We start from the raw sequence: 14789 nt of genomic DNA, 5'->3' as shown, positions 1-14789 counted from the left end.
CACATAATAAAGTAAATATTGTTTTGCAAAACTCCTATTTCAGCTATATTTACGTGGGTGTGCTCAGTTGCGATTTAAGTTTCTTTCCTATGGATCACAGACAATAAATTCTGTAAGCCACTGGCTTAAGGTAGATATAACTGATATCTGGCCTTCCATGATTCCTTTTGAAGGATTTTAGAAAGTCTCATAATAATAATAGCTAATATTTACATACATAAAATGTGCCAGATACTGTTCTAAGCTCTGTACATATGTTAATCCATAAAATCCCCTCCACAGCACTATCAGGGAGATGCAGTGATTATAAACTTGGTAGTTGGGGAACCTGAGCCCAGAGGATAAGACACTTGTTGAAGATTATGTGGTTTTTAAATGGTAGAGCCAGGATTGAATCCGAGGCTCTCTGAGCTTCCTCCTATAACCACTGTATACATTGCCTCAGACTTCAAGACAGAGAGTTCTAGATGCCGTTCAATAAGCCAGACTAACCACCATTTCTACTCCTCCTTTCTTTCTTTTACCACCTTCCCTAGACATGGGTACAAAACAAAAATATTTTAATGTGTCTGACCTTTTTTCTTGAAAAAATTGGGATTGTAAAATTAACTGGAAATGAGAATTTATTGTGATATAGCATAACATCAGGCCAGAGGCCCTCCATGTTAGCTTGCAAAAAATGTACGCATTGCCCCCTTACCACAGGATAAGCTGCAAAAGATTCCCGATCTGAGATATGTTCCACCTAATTTACAGGCTAGCCAGAAAAGAAAAATCTCAAAATTGTGGAATAGCATTCAGAATTTAAATGAAGAAGTACTACACAACCCAAGTATGTGGTTATACTTAAAATTCCTTGATTTTCTACACTTTATTTTTTTTATTTTATTTAAAATAAATTAACATATAGTGTATTATTAGTTTCTGAGTCTACACTTTAAAATAAGAGCACATGCCAAGTAAGGTGAACATGAAATTTAATCCAAAGTGAAGGGGCCTGAGAAGATTGATGACCTTTTAAAGAGGCCCTCCGAGAGGTCATTTATAGGAGCCCTAATTTCTAGAACCAATGGAAGCATAAAAGAGCCCTTATTTTTTGCTGGACTGTGATTAATAAATGATAATGTTTAACTGTGACTCTAAATGTGTTGTTTTGTTACAGTCGTCCTTTGGGAAATAGCATGTGATTTTTGTTCCTTGTGTTTCTTATAGGTAGATGGGAAGGTCAGCATGAATGGAGAAACGGTTCATGGTGACAAGAAGGAGAAGGAGAAAGAATGTCCCATGGTGGCACCTGCCTCCTCATTAACAAAATCCCAGATGTTTGAAGGTGTGGCCAGAGTGCGTGGGTCCCCAGTGGAGCTCAAACAGGGCAACAGTAGCATTGAGATCAACATAAAGAAGCCAAATTCTGTTCCCCAAGAACTGAGAGTAAGAACACACTTTTCTTTTCCTTTTGGGGATAATTCCACTGTGAAAGAATCTGTTTTTAAAAAGAAGGAGGTCTTGATAACCGTCATTTCTCTCCCTGTGGGTATATTATTTTGCTAAGGCTGCCATGACAAAGTACCGCCAACAGAGTGGCTTAACCATCAGAAATGAATTGTCTCATTGTCGTGCTGGCCAGAAGTCCAAAATCAAGGTATTGACAGGGGTTCCTTCTATTGGCTATGGGGGAGACTCTTTTCCACGCCTCTCCACTAGTGTCTGGCGGTTTGCTAGCAGTCTCTGGCATTCCTTGGCTTGTGGAAGCATCCCCCTGATCTCTGCCTTCTTTTTCACATGGTCTTCCATCTGTGTACTTGTCTGTGTCCAAGTCTCCCCTTTCTATAAGGACACCAGTCATCCTGGATTAGGGGCCCACTCCACTCCAGGATGACTGCACCTAACGTAACCATTATATCTGCAATGATACGCTTTCCAAGGAAGGTTCCATTCTGAGGTACTAGGAGTTAGGACTTCAACATATGAATTTGGAGTGCTGTGGGGAGACACAATTCAACCCTAACAATGGGGTATAATAGAAGTTGTATTATCACTTATGAATAAGAGAAACTTTTTTTGTCTTCACATTCTTGGTATCTAGTGTTATAGAAAAATAAATACATCTCTAAAATACCTTCCCCCCCTCACCATTTGTTCCCCATCAGACTTGTTAATACAGTGTGAAAATGACTTGTGCCCTAAGAACCTGGCTTTCCATCCTTGACAATATGTATAAAAGGGTATCTATCTTACTAGCTTAAAAACAAACAAACAAAAAAACCCAAAAACATTAAAAGCAATAAAATGTTTTCTTAGCTTAGCCCCTTAAATTCAGAGCAATTGGAAGCAACTATTGAATAGCCAAGCTGAAAAATGTAGGGTGATTCAACAACAGCAGAAGAGAAAACTCAATATTCTATTCTGTTCGCTGGTTTGGGATGTAAAATGGAGTCAGGAAGATTCCACTTTCTTAGATCTCTCACCAGAAGGGCTCATGCTGGTTTTGTGGCTCAGACCCAAACTTCCATGGCCACAGACACAGCCCACGTTTTAGGATGCAAGCTGGACTCTGCACAGCCTCGTTCATCTTCACCAGACGCTGATTTCTCCAGTTTTCATTGATAGTGTTTGGATTGGAATTACAAAGGATGGGGGAAACTGTCACGATTCTACCCCCAGAGCCTAGGAAGTTTTGACCCAGAAGGGAACTTGTCTCCTAGCTCCAAGGCTGAGTTAGAAGACCCAGCTAGCCAAACTCACCAGTGGACTGGATCTTATTTTTCTTATCTCTGGAGATACCTTCTTATCTCTTATCTTTTTTCTAATTGTAGTATACTTGACATATCATATCCTATTAATTTCTGGTGTACATCATAGTGATTCGATATTTTTACACATTACAAATGATCCCCACAATAAGTCTAGTTACCATCTACCACCATACAAAGTTATTATAATATCATTAACTATATTCCGTATCTGTACATTATATCCCCATGACTTATTTATTTTATAACTGGGAGCTTGTATCTCTTTATCCCCTTTAATTATTTTTGCCTGTCTGCAAACCCCACGCCCCTCTGGTAACAAAGAGTTTGTTTCCATTGTCTATGAATCTATTTTGTTTTTTGCTTGTTTTGTTTTTTCGATTCACATATAGTATTTGTCTTTCTCTGTCTGACTTACTTCACTTAGCATATTACCCTCTAGGTCCATCTATGTTGTCACAAATGGCAAGATCTCCTTTTTCGTGGCTAAGTGATACTCCATTGTGTGTGTGTGTGTGTATATATATATATATACATACATACCACATCGTATTTATCCATTCATCTATCAGTGAACATGTAGCTGTCCGTTGTCACATATCTTGGCTATTGTAAATCATGCTGCAATGAACATAGGGATGCATATATCTCTTTGAATTGGTGTTTTCATTTTCTTTGGATACATATCCAAAAGTGGAATTGTTAGATCATGAGATAGTTCTATTTTTAATTTTCTATCCTGTTTTCCACAGTAGCTGTACCATTTGCATTCCCATCAACAGTGCACAAGGTTTCCCTTTTCTCTACATCCTTGCCAACTCTTATTTTTTGTCTTTTTGATAGTAGCCAATCTGACAGGAGTCCGTCACAATCTCATTGTGATTTGATTTGCATTTCCCTGATGATGAGTGATGTTGAGCATCTTTTCATGTGCCTGTTGGCCATCTGTAGGTCTTCTTTGGGAAAGTATCTATTCAAGTCCTCTGCCCATCTTTAATGGTTTTTTTTATATTAAGTCATGTAAGTTCTTTATATATTTCAGATAATAACCCCGTATCAGATGTATGACTTACAAATATCTTCTCCCATTCAGTAGGTTGCCTTTTCATTTGTTGATGGTTTCCTTTGCTGTACAAAAGCTTTTCCCTTTGATGTAATCCCCCTTTTTTCAGTTTTAGCTTTTGTTACCTTAGCCTGAGGAGACTGGTCCAAGCAAATACTCCTAAGACAAATGTCAAAGAACTTACTGCCTGTAATTTCTTCTAATATTTTATGGTTTTCAGTATTACATTTAAGCCCCTAATCCATTTTGAATTTATTTTTGTATATGGTGTAAGATAATGGTCCAGTTTCACTCTGGGATTTGTCTTTTGAAGAATAAAATGTGTTTTCTCAGAGGAGTTGAGAGGAGGTAATTATTCCCCATGGTGCTCAAGTCCTATGAAGGAGTTTCAAAGTGGAATAAACCAAAATAATTTCCTCACCATGGTAACATATTTACTGGTCTCCAGGAGCAAAGTTTTGTGATCCAGGCAAATGCCAAGTCTCTCAACGTGGAATTTAATTTCACTTTTCATTTGCATAAATGTTATCATCTCTGGAAGAGTTTTCACTAATTATCATAAGATGAAATATTGAGTTTTGCTACTAGCATGAGAACTTTATTGGGAGAGTCAACATATGCTCTTAATTTTAAATTAGAAGTTTCTATAATTAGACCTTACAGTGCTAGAATTGCTTTTCTGGAACAGTTAGTAATTATGTTCTTATTTGTCTTTTGCCAGACTTAATAATAAGCATTTCTTAAGTTCCCTTATCAATACCTTTCCATGACTCAGTGTGACTACTAGGGTCACAGGCCCTTTGCATGTACTGTTGAGCACAGCTCTTTCTCATTATACTTTGGAAAAGCAACAGTGTTGGTGCCATGCTTATCCCACGACACTTGCCACATAATAGAGGTGCACAGGGCTTACTTAGGCCCAGCAGATTAATTATAAGAACAAATCCTGAGGGCTGTGCTATCAGGCATGTGTCTACTTTCTATCTCTCACCAGTTCTGCCCTCTGACCATTTTGTTGTTTGAGTTTGGGGGAAACCCTACCCTTGGATGAATAGATTTTATTCCTGATAGAAGTCCTAGTTAGTATAATGCCTAAACTTCCTAAACCAACTATTTAATCTCTCTTGTTCTAAGTTTTTAACCCTTTGGGGAAAAAAAGCTGGTTACCTGTGGCATTTAAGCAGAAGACTCCTAAAACAGAAGAAAAGGGGGTTGGTTTGGTTTTAGAGCAGTATAGCCTCCCTTTAAAAATATACTCATTCTTTTTTTTTTTTTAAAGATTTTATTTATTTATTTGAGACAGAGAGAATGAGAGACAGAGAGCATGAGAGTGAGGAGGGTCAGAGGGAGAAGCAGACTCCCTGCTGAGCAGGGAGCCCGATGCGGGACTCGATCCCGGGACTCCAGGATCATGACCTGAGCCGAAGGCAGTCGCTTAACCAACTGAGCCACCCAGGTGCCCCAAAATATACTCATTCTTGATAATGAGTCATATTCTTATTTTTACAATGAGCAAATTTTTTACAAGAATAGCCTGTTCTCTTTTTAATGACAGGTATTTTCCACTTTAATAGTAGTTAAGCTACCTAAAGGCTAAGAGAAAATGGATTGAAATATTTCACATTGATTGCCTATCCCCAAAAGTATCTTGTTTTAAGAGAAGCAAAATTGGATGATCTGAAAGAAATCATGTTACCTTAGAAATGTATAGAGTGTAACAAGAAAAACGCCAAACAAAAGGTGGCCTGGCAGACTTTCTTCCCCTGAACCCGCCTGATCCTGGGCAGTCTCAAGATGCAGGTCCAAACTCTTGGAAAAGCCTGGAGGTCTCTTCCTTTATATATCTCTTATTTGAAAAAACTGCCTAGTTTGGGGGCGCCTGGGTGGCATAGTTGGTTAAGTGTCCGACTCTTGGTTTCGGTTCAGGTCGTGATCTCAGGGTCATGAGATCGAGCCCTGCATCGGGCTCCGTGCTCAGCGTGGAGTCTGCTTGAGATTCTTTCTCCTTCTTCCTCTGCCCCGCCCATACGTGCTCTCTCTCTCTCTCAAATAAATAAATCTTTAAAAAAAGAGAAGAAAAAAAAAAGAAAGAAAGAAACACTGCCTAGTTTGGAGCAATTTCTAGTTCAGAAGCCCTAGTGGTTCTGAATAGGAAGTAGCCTTTATTTACCCTGGCTCAGTACTTCAGGCTCTTGACTCAACTATGGCAGGGACTATGACAGTATTTTCTGAGTAGGTAACTGCCTGTATATATCTGTTAGACTCTAAGCCAAGGTGGTTAGCTATACTACACAAAATGTTGGCTCATTATTAAAACAGCCTTCATACTCACTTACAACTGAGGACACCAAAAGTTTTCCATTCCGAATGTGTTATCCCAAGAGTCCTTCGAAAAGAATCTCTTCTCCCAGTAAACCTACTCCTCATTTTACTTCCTTCCCCATATTCCAAGAAAAGCATTTCTTGACTGTGTTACAGCCAGTGTCCTCCCATTGAAGGGGTGGAATGAATTGGTCATGGCAAAATAGGGGGACTAGCCTAAAACAGGGGGTCTGCACCTCAGCACCTCCCAGGGCCTGAGACCAGCTTGGACTCAATGTGCCGTTTTCTCATTCATTTGCCCTGTTCTGTGGGGCTGTCAAAGGAATAGTGTTCTTTTTAAATGGTGTCTTTCTTCCAAAAATTGCATTCCCAACAGATACACTCTTTACAGAGGAGTAGCCTCCCCCACCACCAAAATGTCACCGTTGTCCAGGGCGATGGCGGCCGTAGGCAGGAGCGTTCATTCAGACCGTGAGGCAGAGCGGCAGAGGAGGGTGACGGCAAGACTCCAGGAATGGGGGACAGGCTGAGGTTGGGGCGTAAGCCTCTGGGGCCAGCACGACCACTTTTGTGCGATATTATGTCCTCTCTTTGGTTTCTTTCTACCTCACCTTTCTCATTGAAAACTCTTGGGACCATTGCTCTCTCACTTTAGAAATGGATCCTCAATTAAGGTAGGCTTGTTATTATTTTTTTTAATACTTTGGCTGTATCTGTTGATACCAGCAAACTCCAGATCGTCCTCAGCAGAATCATCTTTAAGGTAAATGACACTCTGACAGCAGTTGTCTTGCCGACGGCTGCCTGTTAACCAGTAAGCATGAGTTAAGGACTACTCTCTGCCCCATTTTTGAAATCGAAAACAAAACAAAACAAAACAACCTCATAAACTTGCCAGGAGGGCAGTTTTCATAAAGCAACCAGAAAAGTGTATAAAATAAAATTTAATTAAGTGCAAGATAATAGGGTCAGAAGACTAGAGGGATATAGGATTGCAGAGAACAGGTAAGATCATTATAGGTTGGGGTTAGTGGGAAAGGTTTTGTGTGGGATGTGGTTTTGAAACTTGACCTTAAGTGTGGGATTTGCGTTGGAATGGAGCAGTCTATTCCGCATGTTGGGAATAGCAGAAGCAAAGGCTTGGACGGTGGTGAGGAAGCCACCAGAAGATTCCAAGAGGGGGTCACAGGGCTAAGAGGGGATGAGGGCGACTAGGATGCTACATACTCCCAAGCAGAGGGATCCTGTCTCCCGAGGCCTGACCTGGTTATCCCTGAGATAGTTCCCAGCAGAAACCTAACACCTTTTTGTTTTACTTTGCATTTTTAAAATATTGGCTTCTGTAAGAAAATCCTGTCATAGCACAAATCCAGGAATCCAGGATTAGAAAATAAGTTGGAAATTCTTCTTAGCTGATGATGAATGTATCCTGCTCAGTAACCTACAGAGAGATATTTATGTCTCCCTCAAAACTAGTCCAAGTGTTTTCTTGATCCGCTGTGAGTTGTATTTGTATTTGAATCTCTTTTTTCCTCTGTGGTACCAAAAATGAGCCTTTCCTAAAGTACCTAGAGTACTCCATGCAGTAGGTCAAAGATCTAACCCCACCCGAGCCTCAGTTTATATTAAAGACAAAGATAATAATAGTATATGCATCTGATGGTTAGTGTGAGAATTCCTGTCTCGAGAGCACTTGTCAGACTCCCAGGCAGAGGTGCCCTTAAGTTATTTTTAATATGGCCATACAACAAATGGGAGAAAGTTACGATATATTGTTCAGAAGCCCCGAAAAGTGGTAGGTATAAAGTTTCTCAGGTTAAAGCAAGATCATCAAAATCGCTGTCTTGCACAGCTGTGAATTTCAAACAAATGGGATGAATTTCTTGTCATCGTCCAGCTCAGCTTGTCAGTCTTCCCCGCTGTAATTCACTAAGACACATGCAGATGTGAACAGCTTTTTCCAGAAGATGATTGCCCTGCAGATGTTCCTGTGGTGCTTCCTCAGCTCTTTCTGCTCCTCCTGTTATTCCCTCTTTCCCAATTCTGGCTTCCCTCTGCCACCTAGACCCTGCTGACCAGCTCCCGCTCACCGGCTCGTCCCAGGTGATGTCATGCAGGGCCCCATGCTGGCCGGCCCCTTCCTACCAGATCTGTGACAATTCTCCCCCCTTGACCAAGGGCCAGACTTCTCTAGTAGGTTTCTAAACTATTTCATCTGCTTTTCTCAAACTAAGTGACAAGGTAGGTCTGGTTTTTCAACCTTGATAATATTAGCTCTAGGCCTTCCTCTTGAAAATTCAGTACTTTACGAATGTTGTCTGATCCAGGAAAACAGACAATCAGATCTTTCTTGAAACATTTCATTTTGCAGTGAGAGCCGGGGGAAGGCATTTGAGTAGGTGCTATTTTCCTTACAACTGAGACCAACTGCAAATTCCTTTCAGATGTCAAATGTCAACAGGCATTTCTTGAGAAACTGTTTTTCTCCATCTAGAAGTAATTGTAAGAGTGTTAAATTATAAGTCATTAAAGATATTTAGGTAAAGAAGCATTTACAGATGATACATCAGAGACAGTAAAAAAAAATCCAATCTAGCCCATCTTACCTGGACCAGAGCCTCACATTGTGGGTTCGAAAAGTTTAGGCAAAAAGAAAAAGTCTACGGAATAGAGAGTCTGATTCTCCATGTAGATCCTCTTTCACCCAGTGAAAATAGATACTCCGAGGTATAAAAGTGAAAGGAGAAACACATGCATGGCATATGTGACACCTGAGTCATGGTGCCAAGACATAAATAGACCGATTTTCCAGGCTTCTGTCCAGAGAAGTTATTCGAGACCGAAGCCAGGAAATCACTCAGTCACAGAGTAGAAGCTCAGGAAAGGACGTTGGGTATCACATCTTCCAACCCATGGAAGTTAAATGATCAGCCCAACTTCTCATCATTCTTCCGTCCTGGAAACAGGACCACCCAAGCTCTGGGTCTCAGGACGGTTCCCGCTCTCCTGCTTTGTATTTCCAATTGCTTTTCCAGTGTTGCTCTTGGACCAGCCACCAATGAGATCCTTGTTAGAATGAGCAGCCAGATGCTAGGTAGATTTTGTGGCTAGACCAGGTTTCTCTCAGGCCAGGAACCTGCCACCTCCCCTCTGTGGCCTCACGGCTAAGTCTGGTACCTGAGCCAGTTTGGATCGTGTTCTCAGTCAAGGAGAAGCCAACTCCTGGCTTGGGCCCCTGTAACCTGCCTGTGCTTTCATTTACTCAGGCCCAGGGATCTGTGCTTATTTACTTGTTGTCATTCTTCAGACAGTGTTACCCATCGGAGAAGGGAAGGCATCTCCCTGTTTAGCTGAAACCAAAGGAAAGTATGGGTCAGAAAGTGCATTTTCCAGCAAGGCGGGTTTGTTTTAGGCAAATTTCTGAGTCCATCAGGTTAAAACTGCCAATTTTGAACTCATTTCCTTTGAAGTCGTGATGTGAGTACAAAAATAACAAACCTTCAAATGCAAGTGCCAGACACAAGTTAATTAAACTGTCCTTGGGGATTTCCCTTGATTACATACACAGTTGACTCTTACGGTTTGAACCGCATGGGTCCACTTATACGTGGACTTTTTTCAATATATACAGTACTGTATGTATTTTCCTTATGATTTTCTTAGTAACATTTTCTTTTCTCTAGTTCTCTTACTTTATTTTAAGAATATGTATAGAATACATATAAGACACAAGATATCTGTTAATTGACTGATCATGTTATCGGTGAGGTTTCTGGTCATCAATAGACTATTAGTAGTTAAGTTTTGAGGAGTCAAAAGTTACACTTGAATTTTTGACTGTGCAGAGGGGTTAGCGCCCCTAACCCCACCTTTGCTCAAGAGTCAGCTGTACTCTATACATATTGCAGAACACAGAAAAGTACAAAGAAAATATAAAGTACATACTGCTTCCAGCCACTCAGAAATTGATACTAAGATTTTTTTTTTTAAACGTGTATCCTTCTCTTTTTTCTCAGTGCATATAAAATATTTTTTAAATGGGCTCATGTTATTCAGATTGGTTCAAAGCTTGCTTTTTCTCTTAATTTACCCTGAATATTTTGCTAGCTAATAGTCTGATTTGGGTGACTAGTATGTATTTAAAGTAAGCTTGAGAGTATAAATTCCATAAACAATGCATAGAATCTTTGCTTACCTAGCATCGATTACATATCTGCTCTATGCCAGCTACTGTGCTGCATGCATCCCAGGCCCCTCAGAACCTGGGCTGGGTGGAAAGCCCCAAGATGGGGGTGGTGAATGGGGGCAGTCTGGTCTCAAGCTGCCCTCAGAAGTGGAGACTTCGCTAGATTGCCTCCTGTTCTGAGAGACTCCAGAGAGTTCTCATCTTTTGTAGAACAAATGGATGAGGAGTAGAATGGATAACAAAGAAAGGGAATGGAAAAGGCAGTTTGAACCATTTCAGCAATAAACTTGGGGGGGCACCTGGGTGGCTCAGTTGTTAAGCGTCTGCCTTCAGCTCAGTTGTTAAGCGTCTGCCCCGCATCGGGCTCCCTGCTCAGCGGGAAGCCTGCTTCTCCCTCTCCCACTCCCCCTGCTTGTGTTCGCTCTCTCGCTGTGTCTCTCTCTGTCAAATAAATAAAATCTTTAAAAAATAAATAAATAAAAATAAACTTGGGGACTCTCAGGTTCTTATATTGCGTCTTAACAATCAAAACCTTTAAATACCTGGAGACGATGTAGAGGTGGGTGGGAGTCCAAACCCAGATGACGGGAGTGCTGAGGTTACCAGCACTGGGTATGGTTCCCACCTTCCCTGCCTACTAGCAGTGACCCCAGGAAGCTAGCAGGAAGCCACGTAGCTTCCTGGGCCTCAGTTTCCTCACCTGTATAGAGAGAATCATCTTGATACATACCTTATAAGCTTGCTGTAAGCATCAAGTGAGATAATCCATGTCAGGTGCCCCAACAGTGCTGAGTCATGGTAAATGCAGGAAGTATCAAAGGTGGCTACAGTCACTACCCTTTAAAGCATCATTTTAAGGGAAAATAAATAGGGTCATCGGGTAGCTCAGTGTTTGAGTGGTAAGCCATATAGAAAGGCACTCAGAATTCTGTGAATTCTTGGAAATGGAAATGCTCCATTAGTCATGCATAAGTAAAATCTTACTGGAATGTGATGTGTTCGTAAAATAATCCTTAGTGAGTAGTGCTTGAGGATTTTGTCTCCTTTGCATTATAAATTATGTCTAAAGGACTTCATGAATTAGTCCCTTCATTTCAAGTGGCACACTTTCCACATTTGAATTTACCTAAACCAGTATGTATCTTACAGTCAACAGTGTATCATATTTAACAGTGTGTTTTCTTTCTTAGTAATACCTAAAATAATACAACTTAGAATTGATGGCATCCAAGATTTAAGAAATTATGCCCATTTCTTTGTTCATTTTTGAAGTGGGGAAGATTTCGCCCAGTTTCTGTAGTTATTTATTTTGTTTCTAGTAATTGGAAATCCAGTGTTCTCAAAAGCATTATTCATCAATATTTAAATCTGCAAATTTGTTTTCCAACCTCAGATAGTTTTCTGTAATCTAATCAATTGGGGGAACAACCTAAAAAAATCAGTATTTCTGATAGTATTTTATATATGGACATCATAAAACAAAAATACTATCACATACTAATACTTCTATGTGTGTGGTGGGGGAGTATGTTGAATTATAAAATCTAAATTATTCTTTTGTAATGCTAGGCTGATTGATCTTCAAATGCTGCTATTATGTCAGTCATTCATGTAATAATGTAAACACACACACACAACATGTACATATAACATATATAATAAAAGAGACTTTGGTTTATTTAACTATTTCCACTCATTAAAGTCTCTTTAAAGGGATTCAACTCAGGCTTGTTAATATATTTAAAGTTAATTATATAAAGTTAATATATTTAAAGTTAAAAATATATTTAAAGTTATATTATTTGATGAAATCAAATAATATAAATATGATGCTTGTTTCCAGCCTAGGGTTTTAAAAGTATATTTTAATTTAATATTATGTTCTTCCAGAGTTGATACATGGTAATCTATCACTAGAAAATGCCCATCTAATTATGAGGAGTTCAAAATCACGCCATCCTCCGAAAGAAAAAACACATTTTTGCTACTAGATGCTATTGTAAAATCTCTTAGAAGCTTGGAAGCCTTGTTGCCTGAAGTTTCTTTCTGCTTTTTTAAATCTTAGATAATTTGCAAGCAATTTTTATTTATTTTTTACAGTGTTTATTTTTCCAATTTTGTTATTGTGGTAAAATACATGTAACAGAAAATTTACTATCTTAAGCATTTTTATGTGTACACTTGAGTGGTATTAAGCACATTCATAACTGCAACCATCACCACCATCCATCTCCAGAACTCTTTTCATCTTGCAAAACCAAAACTACCCATTAAACAATAACTCCCCACGATCCCCTCCCCACCAGACCCTAGCAACAACCACTCTCCTTTTTTTCCCTTCCCCTTTCCCCCTCATACCCCAGCCTGTGGTAACTGCCACTCTACTCTCTGTTACTACAAGTTCAGCTTTTTAAATTTTATTTTTTTAGATTCCACATATAACTGAGATCATGCAATATTTGTCTTTCTATGTCCGGCTTATTTCACTTAGCATAATGTTCTCCAGGTTCATCCATGTTGCAAATGGCAGGATTTCCTTCTTTCTTATGGCTCAGTAATATTCCATTGTGTCTGTGTCTTTGTGTGTTCATATGTTTAGATAGATAAGAGATAGATATTTATTTGTATACAGATACACATTATACATACACCAATGATATATGTGTATATAATATTAATATTTATATATCATCACATTTTTATGTATTTCATTATACATATAATGTAATATTTAAATATCACATTTTCTTTATCCATTCATCCATCAACCTTTATTTAAGTTGTTTCCATATCTTGGCTGTTGTGAATAATGCTGCAATGAACATGGGAGTGCAGGTAGCTCTTTACGATACTGATTTCGTTTTCTTTAGATATATACCTACAAGTGAAATTGCTAGATCATATGATAGTTCTATTTTAAAGTTTTTCTTATTTTTAATTTTTTTGAGGATCCTCCACACCATTTTCCACAATGGCTGTACCAACTTACATTCCCACCATCAGTATACAAGAATTCACTTTTCTCCACATCCTTGACAACACTTGTTACCTTTGACTTTTTAGTAATAGCCATCCCTAACAGATGTGAGGTGATATCTCATTGTGGTTTTGATTTCCCTGATAATTAGTGATGTTGAGCATATTTTCAAATACCTGTTTAACTATTTTTAATTGGTTTATTTGCTTTTTTTTTTTTATATTTTTTTTGCTGTAGGGTTGTAAGAGTGTGTAAGAGTGCCTTATGTATTTTGGAGTGAATTCCTTATTGGATATATGATTTGTAAATATTTCTCCCACTCTATAGATTACCCTTTCATTCTGTTAACTGTTTCCTCTGCTGTGAAGAAACTTTTTAGTCTGTTGTTTATTTTTGCTTTTGTTGCCTCTGCTTTTGGTGTCAAATCCAAAAAATCATTGCCGAGACCAATGCCAAGGAGGTTTTCTGCTGCTTTCTTCTAGGAGTTTTGCAGTTCTAAGTCTTCATCCCATTTAGACATTGATTTTTGTGTATGGTGTATGATAAATATCAAATTTCATTCTTTCATATGTAGAGATCCAGTTTTCCCAACATCATTTATTGAAGAAATCCTTTACCCATTTTATGTGTTCTTGGTGCCCTTGTCAAAAATTAGTTGACTATAAAAGTGTGGGTTGATTTCTGGGCTCTCTATTCTATTCCATTGATCTAGGTGCCTGTTTTTATGACAGTACCATACTGTTTTGATTACTGTAGCTTCCTAATATAATTTGAAATCAAGAAGTGTGGTGCCTCCAGCTTTGCTCTTCTTGCTCAAGATTGCTTTAGCTATTTGGGGTCTTCTGTAGTTCCATATGAATTTTAGGGTTTTTTTAAAATTTCTGTGAATAATGCCATTGGAATTTCGATAGGGATTACATTGAATCTGTAAATTGCTTTGGGTACTATGGACATTTTAACAATATTAATTCTTCCAATCCATGAACACAAGCTATCTTTCTACTTACTTGTATCTTCTTCAATTCCTTCTTCAATGTTATAGTTTTTAGTGTACAGATATCTCACCTTGGTTAAAGTTATTTCTACAATGTTATTGTAAATGGGATGGTTTTCTTCTTTTTTGGATAGTTGTATATTGATTTCGTAACCTGCAACTTTACTGAATTCATTTATTAGTTTTAACAGTTTTTTGGTGGAACCTTTAGCATTTTCTATATATAAGAGCATGTCCTCTGCAAACAAATAATTTTTCTTTGTCCTTTCCTATTTGGATGCCTTTTATTTCTTTTTCTTGCCTAATTGCTCTGGCTAGGACTTCCAGTACTATGTTGAATATAAGTGGAGAGAGTGGGCACCCTGTCTTGTTCCTGATCCTGGAGGAAAGGCTTTGAGCTTTCCACCAGTAAATATAATGTTAGTTATGAGCATGTCAAATATGACCTTTATTATGTTTAGTTACATTTTTCTATACCTAATTTGTTGAGAGCT

At 38.7% G+C, this 14789-nt stretch overlaps 1 protein-coding gene across 18 annotated transcripts in view; it reads left to right on the top strand.

Moving 5' to 3' along the window:
* Positions 1 to 14789, top strand: part of LIMCH1 (LIM and calponin homology domains 1) — a 317738-nt gene that overhangs the window by 267144 nt on the left and 35805 nt on the right. For all 18 annotated transcript variants that reach the window (XM_044912737.1, XM_044912732.1, XM_044912733.1 and 15 more), the window contains one exon: positions 1213 to 1431. In XM_044912737.1, coding sequence (XP_044768672.1) covers positions 1213 to 1431 — 219 coding nt within the window. The remainder of the gene's footprint in view (positions 1 to 1212; positions 1432 to 14789) is intronic.

This window comes from Neomonachus schauinslandi, chromosome 2 (assembly GCF_002201575.2).
Source record: "Neomonachus schauinslandi chromosome 2, ASM220157v2, whole genome shotgun sequence".
Classification (NCBI taxonomy): Eukaryota; Metazoa; Chordata; class Mammalia; order Carnivora; family Phocidae; genus Neomonachus; species Neomonachus schauinslandi.
This window is presented reverse-complemented; position numbering and strand designations above follow the sequence as displayed.